This window comes from Numida meleagris, chromosome 25 (genome assembly GCF_002078875.1).
Source record: "Numida meleagris isolate 19003 breed g44 Domestic line chromosome 25, NumMel1.0, whole genome shotgun sequence".
NCBI lineage: Eukaryota > Metazoa > Chordata > Aves > Galliformes > Numididae > Numida > Numida meleagris.
This window is the reverse complement of record NC_034433.1, coordinates 2,786,027-2,797,541: the sequence shown is the minus strand read 5'-3', so window position 1 is coordinate 2,797,541 and position 11,515 is coordinate 2,786,027. Positions and strand designations below refer to the sequence as shown.

Here is an 11,515-nt window from a genome sequence, read left to right as displayed (position 1 = left end):
GGTGCCCACGGGCGTGGGCTCTCCTCCAGCAGCAGCGCCTCCGTCACCGCCGTTCCCAGCAACTTGTGCCACCAGCAAGGTGACACAGCGGCAGGCAGCAGCCGGGGGAGGGATTGCCTCGGCCTGAGAACGAGATTGCGGAGCCGGCCGAGTGCTATCATGGAGATTTTTTCTACTCGAAAATATGAACAAGCAGGCGGGGCAGTATGGTGGGGGTGGTGCTGCTTATTTTGTATTCCTTTCGTTGAGGGAAAAAAAAAAATACAAAACAGTTTTGCTATAAATACCGTAGTCTTCAAACCCTTGTCTGCATACTACGACGTGGATCTTAGCAAAACAGTGATTAAAACAGTACAAATAAACCTTGCAAGAATGTGCAAACGCAGTGTTCTACACGGAATCATTTTCCTGGTGGAAAGGAACGATTACTGAACGTTAAAAGCCTCAGTTTAAGAGCTGGGGAAAAAGTTCTTCTGGTACTGAACATAAAGTAAAATACAGGGAGGCACTAAAGTGGCAGGGAGCTGAATCCGAAGGAAGCTGGAACTTCTCCACAATGAATTTCTCCATTGCGAAGCAAGAAACTTGACTCCGTGTCACCTCACTGCGTTGGAACCTCCTCGCTGGCCCCCGTCAGGAGTCGCCTGCAGCTGCCCCTGCACACACATCAGCTCTGTGCTCCGCGTGGGATGGGTTCTGCTCTTTGTCCCCTGGATTTGGCTTGTAAGACCTGAAGGGATAGAAAAGAAAGGAGAAAATCTATCGAATAAACGCCAGTTTAATGGGAGCCACACCAGTGTGCACCAAATGTAATAATCACCGCCCAGAGCTTAAAAAGGAATACCCCACTGTCATCAGGAAGAAGCTGAAGATGACTGAGGAGTGAAGACCAGAGCCCGCTTACCCCGTGTTTTTACTTGCACTGTACTTCTTGATGCCCCAAGAGACAATCACAGCAGCTCCTTGGGAAGAAAACAAATGATAAACAGCAAATGCAGCGTGTAAGGTGAGCGAAGTGTGTGAAACGTTCCATCTCGGTGAGAGACTGGCAGCAAAATTCACTGCTCTGCAGCACTGTCCCCACCTAGAGGCTCCTTCTCAGCCAGAGGAGTGCAACTCCCTCTTGTATCTCTAGGGCACCACCCAAAGAGCGGTGCCACGCTGCTCTTTGGAAAGGTTCCATCCTCATTTATTTGGTGCTCTTACAGACAGCTCGCTGCTCATTTTGTGCTTTAAAGATACTCGCTGTTCTAGTACTCAATCTCTTTTGCAGCAAGGATGCTCTGAGATTCACGGCCTCTCATCTTCCAAGGTCTGCCAAGGCCTTGAAAACCAACTTTATCAGAGAAGGAGTCACAGGGTGTATCGTTCATGGCCGGCTTCTGTCATTGGCCTCCTCGGCTTCATTCACCCTCAACTGGTGGACTATTCTACCCTAAGATAACCCACTGCAATGCATGAGGTGCTGCTGCATGGCCCAACAGCAGCGAAACCCAGGAATCCAGAAAACTCAGCACTGAGAGCTTGGAAACAAAGAAGCCAACACAACGACCCCAGATGTCCAACAGCAAATGGCAGCTCTGTGTCAGGAGGAGACAGCTTCCATGTTGAGCTACTTACCGACAACACAAGGGACGAGGATAACGGCTAGATAAGAAAAGAAAGAAACTGATATTAAAAAAAAAAAGAAAAGCCAAAAGGCTCCGCAGTGGGGTGCAGAGATTGCAATCACAGAGGCCTGGAGGCACAAGGAGCCTTCCTGAGCTCTTACGCAGAATGTAGCGGTTCTCCTGCGCCTTCTCTTCCAGGTGCGTGGTTGAGTTTGTCACTGCTGTAGTGCCAGCTGCAGAGGGGGAAGCTGAGGGAGAAATGGTCAGAAGCGTATTTTATGTAATATTCCATTTACACCCAGTAAATGAGACCCCCTCGGTCTCACTGCCCCTTTCTGTTGGATGTGGAACACAAACCCACGCGTCCGCCCGCTTTTTGGATACCAACACGCTCGAAGCGCTGCGTTTTGCATTTGAAGGGAAAACTACGAGGCTGCGTGCGTTGAGCTCACACTGCTCCAGTGGAGCCGGGCACCTCATGAAGCACAGCCCCACACTTGGTAAAATCCATGAAATTCAGTGTTTTCTTTTGATACAGATATCCCGTGCTTCCAGCCAAGCGCTGACGGCCTCCCTTACCCCGACAAGTCGGAAGCGGAGTCCAGGCAACTCCATCCCCCCGGGTGAAACACCGGATGAAAGATAGCTTTCCTGCTAGCGTGTACCTGCAGGGGGAAAAGGCAAATCCGTGCTCCATGCACTGACACCCCCAGGAACAACCCCCCCCTCTCGCCCCCCAGGGCAGCGGGTGTCCTCGCACTCACCCTTCATCACAAACCACCTCGGCTCTTGCAAGGAAGAGGTGATCTGTGGCAACAACAGTGCCGTGTTCTGGATTTGTCGGAGGGCCGCAAGACTGCTCTAAAGAAACGAGAGCATCCTTAGGGCGCGGAGCAACCAAAACAGACGTGATTTCCGTGGTGGTGTTTCATGCCAAATGTTAGCATTCGGAAAAGGCATTAGAAAAAGCAGCCCTACACGGAGCACCAAGGCTATATAGCAGGAGGAGGAAGCTATGAGAGGAGGGAATGATGCAGAGACACTCACTGCGACACAGCTCGGGAACTTCTGACCACGTGGAATTCTCTCGGCAGGTGCTGGTGGGGAGCTCATCGGTGCTGTTCTCGTAGCCCGGGCTGCAGTCGTAGCGCACCGTGATCCCAATGGCGTAAAAATTCTTCGTTTCATCTTCTTCTGATAGTTTTGCAAAAGACACTTGGGGAGGGCTCTGGCAGCTGCCTGGAGACAAGGACAGCCAGGTGTAAAGCCCCAAAGGAAAAAAACAACAACGTTTTGCATTCAGAGGGGTACAAATACAAGCAACGATGCACAAGCCTCCCTTAGGATGCTGCTACGCTGACAGTTTTAAGAAAGTGATTGATAATTTTTATGCTTTTACAACGTCCACAGAGGGCTACTTCACAGGAAAAGATTTCAAACGTTCGATTTTGCCTTCTCGGAGCTGCCCACAAGCCGGGTGCCCGCCCGCCCCGCCAGCTCCACAGATGGAACGTTCGGCGTGGGACAGCGCAGCCAATTAGCCCCGATCTTTCCCACATCGTTAACTCCGAATTCAGCCCCGGGCTGTGCCGGTGCTTCCCCAGCTGCTTTTCTTCCCCTCATCGCTGTGCCTCACCGGGTATCTGTGTTTGTTAACACAGAGGCACCAGCTCCATAGCAAGGCACAGTCAGGGAGAAGGGCGAGAAGCGGTTCCTGTGGCGAGGAAGCCCTTACAGCCGCGATTGCTACAGCCACGAACGCAGTCCCAGGCAGCGCGGATCTCCGAGCAGCTTCGGGGAAAGCGACCTACTTACGGTCACAGAACTCCGGCAGGTTGGACCATAGGGAGTTACTCAAGCACACGATCGTATCCCGCCGCGACGGGATTTTAGAGAAATTCTGGAGGCATCTGTACGTTACTTCGGAGCCAGTCGGGAAGCTGTGCTGGTGCCGGACGTCCTCCGGGGGTTCTGCCTTGCTGATATTGGGCAAAGGCCCGCAGTCACCTGTAAGAGAGAAAAAACGGATTCAGGAGGAGCTCCGCACCGAGGAGCGCAGCGCAAAGGCGCACACGCGCAGCGCGGCACGCGGAGCCCGCGACGGCCCCGCAACGGCCGGGACTCACCGCACACCGCGGGCAGCAGGGACAGCGGGGACAGCAGCAGCGGCAGCAGCGAGCGGCAAGGAGCGAAGCCCATCGCGGCCGACTGGGATCTGGGGAACTACTCCAGCCCCGGCCCCGCCCGGCCCCGGCCCCTCCCGACCCGCAGCCGCCGCAATGCGAAGGGAGCGGGGCCGTCCCCGGGCTCGGAGCAGCGAGCGGTGCGGGCTGCCTGCCTGCTGCGGGGGGGGGGGGGGCCGGCGTCATCCCTCCCCCCCGCCCCACACCCCAGGGTCGGGCAGCTCCCTTCGTCGCCCAGCAAAGGGTGGTGTTTCCACGGAGAACTGAGTTATCTTTTAATATTATCAATTTTTTTTCTTTTTTTGCTTTATTTGCTTTTTCAACACGGCTTAAGCTCCATCCAAAGCGTTTGCAGTGAGGGCAAGAGCTGTTTTCTTTAGGGAGGGGTCAGGAAGCCTGGACGGCATACTCCTTTTAGATATGGACTTGTGGGAGGGATGACAGAGTATGTGGAGATCACTGGTCACCTGTGGTGTGAATGAGGGCAGCAGCTAGGTTGCGTAAAACAGGAAGAAAATGCTCTAAATGCTGGGAAATCTCTGGTGTTACCCTATGGCAACGACCTCGGGGCAAGAAAACAAAGCGCAGAGCAGCATCCGACCCTTCCCTAGAAGGCAGCTGTGCCGGCTGACAGCACAGCAGCTCGGCTCCCTGCAGCCCTCGCGTTATCTAACCCTGCCAGCCCTCCCCGTGCAGTGGGGATCAGGCCCAGCAGAAGGCCAAGGCAGAAGGGAGGGCAGTGCTGCAGATGGAGCACACCCAGGCGCTGGCGGGATCGGCACGAGGTTTCCAGCACAGCCACGCGTGGGGGCTGCCCGCAGAAATGTGCCCATAGGCGCAGCCCCATGGTGGGCAGCTCCCACCCTCCCTGCCCGGAGGGTCCCATAATGCAAAGGGGACTCAGGTGTGTGTCTCTCTGCACTGCTCACCTCTCTTATTCAAAGTGCTTTCCGGGAGCGCTCTCATTCCCCAGCACTGCTGCATGGGCTGCTTTTCTTTCTTGCCTTACTTCTCAGAAACTCAACTTGCATCAGAATCAAAGCCGGAGACAAATATGGAGGAGTGATGATGAAGAACTGCTCACGCTGCGGAGATGTCTCCAAAAGCCGACACCTTCCCGAACAGAACATACAACGCACACCATGAGTAGTGGGCAGCTGAGCTTCCAAGCTGGGGCCCAGAAACAATCCCCATTTATTATGAAATGTAAATAAAGACCCCGGCATCTCTGGCTATAAGGCAGTTACGGTCCAGAATGGAGCAGAGATGACAGTTAATGATGTAAGGCTGACATTTCTGCTTTCTCCATTGCAGTGTGACGACACGAGAGCGCAGGGTGCACTCGCTCGTGGCTGGTAGCTTTCCTGTAGTCTCAATGGAAAGAGAAGTGGCAAAGGACAAACATTTTACATTTGATCCAACAACAGCAACAAGATTTTGGCAAAGAAAGTGCTTCCAGTGCTGAAGATCGGAAGGCCAACATTCAATGGCATGTGCAAAGTGCTACGGTTTCCTAACAAACACGAGGGCAATGCTCTGCAAGATGAGGATGTCAGCGCTCTGGTTGCACGATTACTGCGACAGACTCCAATTCCCGTAGCTAAGGGAGCACTGCAGGTATCTGGGTCTCCTCCATGAGCTCCCTGTGTGCCCTTGTGTTTGTGCTGATTGCTGTGGCTGCGGTCTGTGTTGCTAACGAGCAAGGAAATTAGGTGGTGGGGGGAAACTCTGACTGTAAGAGATTGCAATGCCGCGGAGCTCCGACCGGAACTCTGCAAATGGCTCAAAGGGGTTTGGGGAAACCACAGCTTCTGCCCCGAGCTTGAGCACGGCCTGCCCTGCTCAGAGGGACCAAGGAGAGGATTTGTGACCTTAGAATGAGCTGCTCAAAGCTCCGCTGGGAGAGGCAGCTGAGGCAATCAGCCAACACTGGCACCAATTATTTTCATCCCGTTTCCTGGAATGTATCAAGCACATCGCAATTTAGAAAAACAAATTTCGTACGTGTCTATGAGGGCGAGCTTGGCACAGCAGGCACGCGGGTGGAGCTCGGTGCCTTCGCTTGGGTTCCCTCCGGCTGGGATGATGTCTTGGGGCTCTGCTTTGGGGTAGCACAGAGCAGCGTTCCCACAGCGCAGCCGGGTCGGAGCTGCCGCGTTCAGCCATCCTCCTGAAGAAGCACCAAGAATGACAAAACAATTAAAAAGGAAAACCAACAGGAAGAGGGTTTTAGATCTATTTTTTTTGCTCTGAAGTCACTTGGTAGAGCAGCAGAGAGGTTTTTTAGGGGGAAAAAACAAAGCAGAACAGAGCTTTCCCCTTTCCTTCCCTGCTGTGTTATCCAGGATGCTTCCAGCCACTCTTTGTTGCTACCAAGGGACCAGCGTCCCCTGACTTTAATCCCCCTTTGCGTCCCAAAGGACACAGCACAGGGATGCTCCAGGCTCACACCCGAGAAAGCCTTTGCACTGTATCTCCAGCCGTGCAGCGAGACCCTCTGGGGGGTCCTATGCCTTTCCCACTGATGATTTTCTGCTTACACCTCCCACCTTGCCACTGCTTCCAACCCAACCAACACTCACCATTCTTACAGGTAAAAGAGCCCTTTGCAACGGATGGGAAATCGGTGGTAGCAGCACTTCTGCCATGTCTGGGTTCTTTTGCCTGCCCACGACCTCACTGGCATAGAACAAGGCAGCGTTAGCTGGGACAGAGCCCAGCATTCAGTGCTGCGTGCTGCAGCATCACCTCTAACAATGGGACAAGAAATGAGACACTCACTTCCACAAAATGCTGCAACTTTAGACCACTGTATGTTTTTGGAGCAGGCGGCCTTGGGGAGAGAGGCAGAGATGCCCCAGTACTTGGGAGAACACGGAGATCGCTGGTGGGTTCCAGGAGAGAAGGAGCTTTGGGTTTTGTACAAAGGCACCACAAATTTGAGTGCTGAGGTAGCACAGCTCCCTGCCACGGAAGAGAAACGTGGGAAGGAATGAGAGCTCTGCATGCAGAACGGGAACAAGCCATGAATGAGCTCTGCTGGATGCCCTACGGTTGTGCCGTGCTCACCTGGTTTCCTGGAGATCGAATAAGAAGAAGGGAAGGAGTTGGTATTTTGGAGTGACTTTTTATAGAGGCTGATTTTCATATCCATCGTGAAAATCTTTTTGGGTGCTTTGAGGCCACGTCTCTGGGAACCTGAAAAGGATGAAAACCACCAAACTCACGGAATGGCTTTTTTCACAGAGCTGTAATAAAGGGGAAAATTAAGTCTGGAAATGTGAGGCCTAATTCAGTTGGGTTGGAATCACTGCAACTCACTCTGGGGAGGAGGACTCCTTCCCACTGGTTTTGCTCCAAGTTTGACTGATGGGCTTTTCTCTGTGGTAAAAACAACAGATATCAGTAAAAGCTCTCCCTCTCAGAACTTCATTCCTTACTCAGCAGCACTGCTTGGGTTCTTCTTCAGATCGCAGCGTGGCTCGTACCTGACGCAGCCTGTGCTAAGCAATCACGGTGTGTTCAGCCGGTGCATGCTGAGCACTGAACCCATCACAAATCCTAAACGCCCAGGAAATCACCTTTACACTTGGGCACTGCTCCGCTCCAGACCCCGCTCGTGCTGTCTGCTCTCGTACAACGGAGGCTCGCGTTCCCAACGAGCTGGAAGCCGGAGTCGCAGCTGTAGGTCACTGTTGAGTTGTAAGCAAATTTTTCTACCCCTTCACCATCGTGCCTCCCGTTGCTGATTCGAGGCGGCGAAGAGCAGGTGATTACTGCACGACAGAGATTCAACAGCAGCGTTACTGAAAGCCTCAGTCGTAATGAAGATGTAAAATGCTTCTTATGAATCCACCTAAGATATCTGAAGGGATTTGAACAATGGGCCCCCAGCACTCCCTGTGCTCAGCTTGCCGTGCCCTGGCTCTTCAGCCCTAGAAATCTCCTCCTTTTCTTCCAGGAGAAAACATTGGGATTTTGTGGGAACAAAACAGCTGAAATGCAGCATCAGCAGCAGAATGGGTACTTCTCAGCTGCAGGGTTGGTGACACATAGCATAAAGTAAAGCAAACACGCTGTGTAGATAGGATTATAGCAGACCTCAGCTTGTGGGGTTTACTGAGCTCTGAGTAGGACTGGATTAGCCTTACATTCACAAGTTGGAAGTTTACTCCACTCGACATCATCTCCTTTAAGCCAGCACTGGATGAAATTCCTCCCATGGAGTCGGTACCTAAGTAAAAGCACGCAAAAGATCTGTGGGAGTACCCAGAAACTGAGAGCATTTCCCCCCCAGCACCGATGTGATCAGGTGGGAATCTGCCTTTCGTGGATGTGCTGCTGGAAGCTGACATCCTGACCTGGCTGCACTCACTGACATCGTCCTGCTCTGAAACATCATCATTTGCATACCAGTGATAATAGCTAATATTGCTTCCATGGATAACATAATCCCTCCACCCTCGCGTGTGTCCCATCCGTGGGACATGCTGTCATTTCCCTCGAGTCCTCCCTAAGGGAATATTTGTAGGAAAAACTCTCTGCTGCACTGGAAGCTGTTGCAGAGAGGGACAGAACAAGGCAGGCAATGCCAGCTCCTGCTGGGGAGGGAGGAGCACGAGCTGGATATGCACGAGCTCCACTTTGCAAACCTGCAGGTCTGTCAGCACTGCATGTGTGCCCTGATTGGAAGCAGAGGGAGAGCATGAGTCAGACCGATGGGTGGAAAGCATTTCACTCTTGTTTTCTAGCTCAGCTTTGACATTCAAACATAACCCCTTTTATTCGTTATGCCACAAACGCATTCAGTTGAAATACTGCAAGTAATCTGCTTTGAAGTCTGCGGTTACAAACTGATGCCACAACAATCCTGCTGGGGTAGATGCCCTCCAGCAGTTGAATTTCCTCTGGACCACACCTGAAGGAAAAAGCTGCCATAAACCCAGGGCCCAGCCCACTCACTCGGGCTATGTCTCATTCCTTCCCAGCCCAAAGCTGGAATTCAAATGGGAAAACTCTCATCACCAGCACTGCAGGAGTGCAGCCCAGCCTAGAGCCACAGCCTCATGCACGAGCACCAGGTGCGCTGCAATCCAGCAGCAGCACGGCTGCAGGACTCACCCCTCATTGCAGAGCACTCTTGCTCGTGTGCCAAAGAGAAAATCCGTGGGGCTGAGGGTCCTCCCCGCAGGTGGGGCAGCCGGGGGGCCACAGGACTTCCCTGCAGGGACAAGGGCAAAGTGAGCATCCATCCCAGTGCTTTGGCAGCGGGGCACTGAGCTGCAAGAAACCTGTTGCTGCCACACCATCCTTCTTCGTGTTACATGGATTTCGTTAGGAAACATGCTTGGTCTTCAATGCTAGAAATACTCCCTGCAAGTTAGTGCTTGTCCCATGCACATGCTATGTCCAGCTGCAAACATTACGTGAAAATCCAAACAGATGCGTTCATGCCAACAGGAAATAAATAACACTAGCAAATAAATGAAATAACTCCTGCCACTAGGTCTGAAAGAGGAACGTCCCGCTGAGTCTGCATTAAGTGTGCAGCTGTGGGGATGTGTTTCAGCACAGGGCGGGGATGCTCAGCAGCAGGCAGAGGCTGTACTCACTCTGGCATAGCTCTGCGACCTCCGACCATGTCAGGTTCTCAAGGCAGGTGCTGGTGGGTTGGATTTCCGAGATGTTCTTGTAGCCGGGACGGCAGACGTAGCTCACGGTGAACCCAACGGGGTAGAAATTGGTGATCTCATCCACCTCGGACAGGGCAGCAAAGTGCAGCGTGGTCGGGGTAGAGCAGCTCACTGGCAACCAAGGAGAGCAGGTCTGAGAGCTGGCAACGAGCACCGTGCAAAGCAGAGCCTGTAAGTGCAGAAATGCTCATTGTGGAGCTTATGAAGAGCTCTGCGTGCTCATTGCAGGTTATTTCTGCTCTCTTACCGGTCTGCAGCCATGCTGAGTGCATCCACAAGCAAAGTGCAGCCCAAGTTGTGCTCACTGCATGAGCAAAGCTGTTAGCACCAGGCACCGTGCCACCAGGTGCTGCCAGCCGGGGCTCAGCAGGAACAGCAGCATCACAGCTGCAGCTCCACCCACCAGCACGGTGGGTGCCCATCCACAGCAGCAAAGGATGCACCGTGCAGAGCAGCTGCTGCAGAAGCTTCAAGCAAGAGGCAGCTCTCCCAGGGAAAGGGGTATTTACGGCCACAGGGATCACGCAGCTCCGACCAGCGCGGGCCAGGCAGGCACTGCACCGTGTCCAGCGCCCCAGGGATCCTGATGGCACCGTGCACACACGTGTAGGTCACCCTGGAGCCCACAGGAAAGGTGCTGAGCTGCTCGGTGCCGGAGGGCTGGGAGTGGGTCATGCGAGGTGGGGGCCCGCAGGCACCTGAGATATGAGAAGGTCTCTTAGGGTGAGGACCCCACTCCCAGGAGCATCCCAGGACAGCTCAGGATCTCCCCTTGAACAAAGGCACCAGGCTGGGCTGCAGCCCTCGGGGATGGTGGCATTGTTGGCCCCTGTCCCCCAGCATCAAAGGGGGACCTGGGGAGGTCTCATTGCTGCCCCCCATGCATCCCAATGCTGTACTTACCGTGAACCATCGGCATGCCAAGGAGCACCAGCAGAGCCAGGAGCAGTGCGGGGCAGCTGGATCCCTGCATTGCAGCATGAGCCCAGCAGCTCGAGGTGTCCGGGTGCTTCCCTCCTTCTCTGGACCCCATTACAGCAGTCCCTGTGCTGCTCTGCCGAGTGCTGCTGGCTCCCAGCAGCTGCTTTGGAAAGCTGGGAGGGGATGCAGAATCGTGGATACAGCCAAGCTGGTGGAACAGTGGAAACCCTCCCAGAACTCACACAGAGCTCAGCCCTTCTGCAGGGACAGAGGGAGCAGCCATCCCTCAGGGGCCTGGGCAAAATCTCCATGTCCTCCTGCCCCACGCAGGCCGTGGGGAATTGCTCAGCCCTTTTTATTGACACGAGATTGGCAGTGAGCACAGATTTACCACAACCAGATGCTGCCAGGGCAGAAAAGCCCCTGGCCCCTGCTCGGCCATTTGCTGGCAGTAACAGCACAGCTTTTCCATGAGCAGAGTTACTAAAACTAAAATAAAAGCATCATCCTTTTTGTCTGTTAATTTTTTCCTGGCTGCCTGGCTCATTGGTAATTAGAGAGGGATGCGAATAGCTCCATCTACACCCTGACTGCACGCACTGAAATAAACCCCATCCCCAGGTTTAGCCCTCAGCTAAGGGCACACAGATACATCACTGGGGCAGAACACAGGGCAGAACACCCCGATCTGATCGGTGCTTTGAGCACTGCATGGGGAGATACACCACCCCTGGCTGCAGCCCAGTGTGGGCACATTGTGGGTTCCCATGTGGCACAGGGACAGCTAAACTGCCCTGCACCCCATTACTGCATCCCCGCGCCCATTTGGTGAAGCACGGGATGCAATAGCAAAGCATCCCTCTGCATCCCATGGGAGCTGCCATCTGCCCCCTGGGCTTTGTACCAGGGATGATGGCAGAAGCACAGCGCAGCCCAGGGCCATGTGTTCCTTGCATGCCTGCCCCGTGCCCACCCCTGCAGCCAGGGCTCTGCTCTTGGCCACATCTGCTTGACCACAACAAACCCTGCTTCATCTGCAGCCAATGTGACAGACCACAGGACAGCCGCAGTCACACATCTGTTTTACTGAATGGAACTCCTGGTTCTT

General features: G+C 53.8%; 1 protein-coding gene across 8 annotated transcripts; it reads right to left on the bottom strand.

Moving 5' to 3' along the window:
- LOC110388374 (complement decay-accelerating factor-like) lies at positions 273-11,463 on the bottom strand. 8 transcript variants are annotated; one of them, XR_002432870.1, is made up of 11 exons: positions 10,390-11,463; positions 9,996-10,184; positions 9,406-9,597; positions 8,915-9,014; positions 7,945-8,027; positions 7,375-7,569; positions 7,115-7,174; positions 6,575-6,991; positions 6,376-6,472; positions 4,723-5,963; positions 3,535-3,617 (listed from the first exon to the last, which is right to left on the bottom strand). XR_002432870.1 is itself a non-coding variant. In XM_021377586.1 (9 exons), exons 1-9 carry the CDS (start codon positions 4,775-4,777, stop codon positions 634-636), a joined length of 891 nt encoding a protein of 296 aa, XP_021233261.1. In that variant the 5' UTR covers positions 4,778-6,339; the 3' UTR covers positions 273-633. The 8 variants fall into 8 exon arrangements, 2 of the variants coding, with proteins under 2 accessions (XP_021233261.1, XP_021233260.1); XR_002432868.1 differs by having other exon boundaries at positions 4,723-4,906; positions 5,798-6,991; XR_002432867.1 differs by having other exon boundaries at positions 6,376-6,991.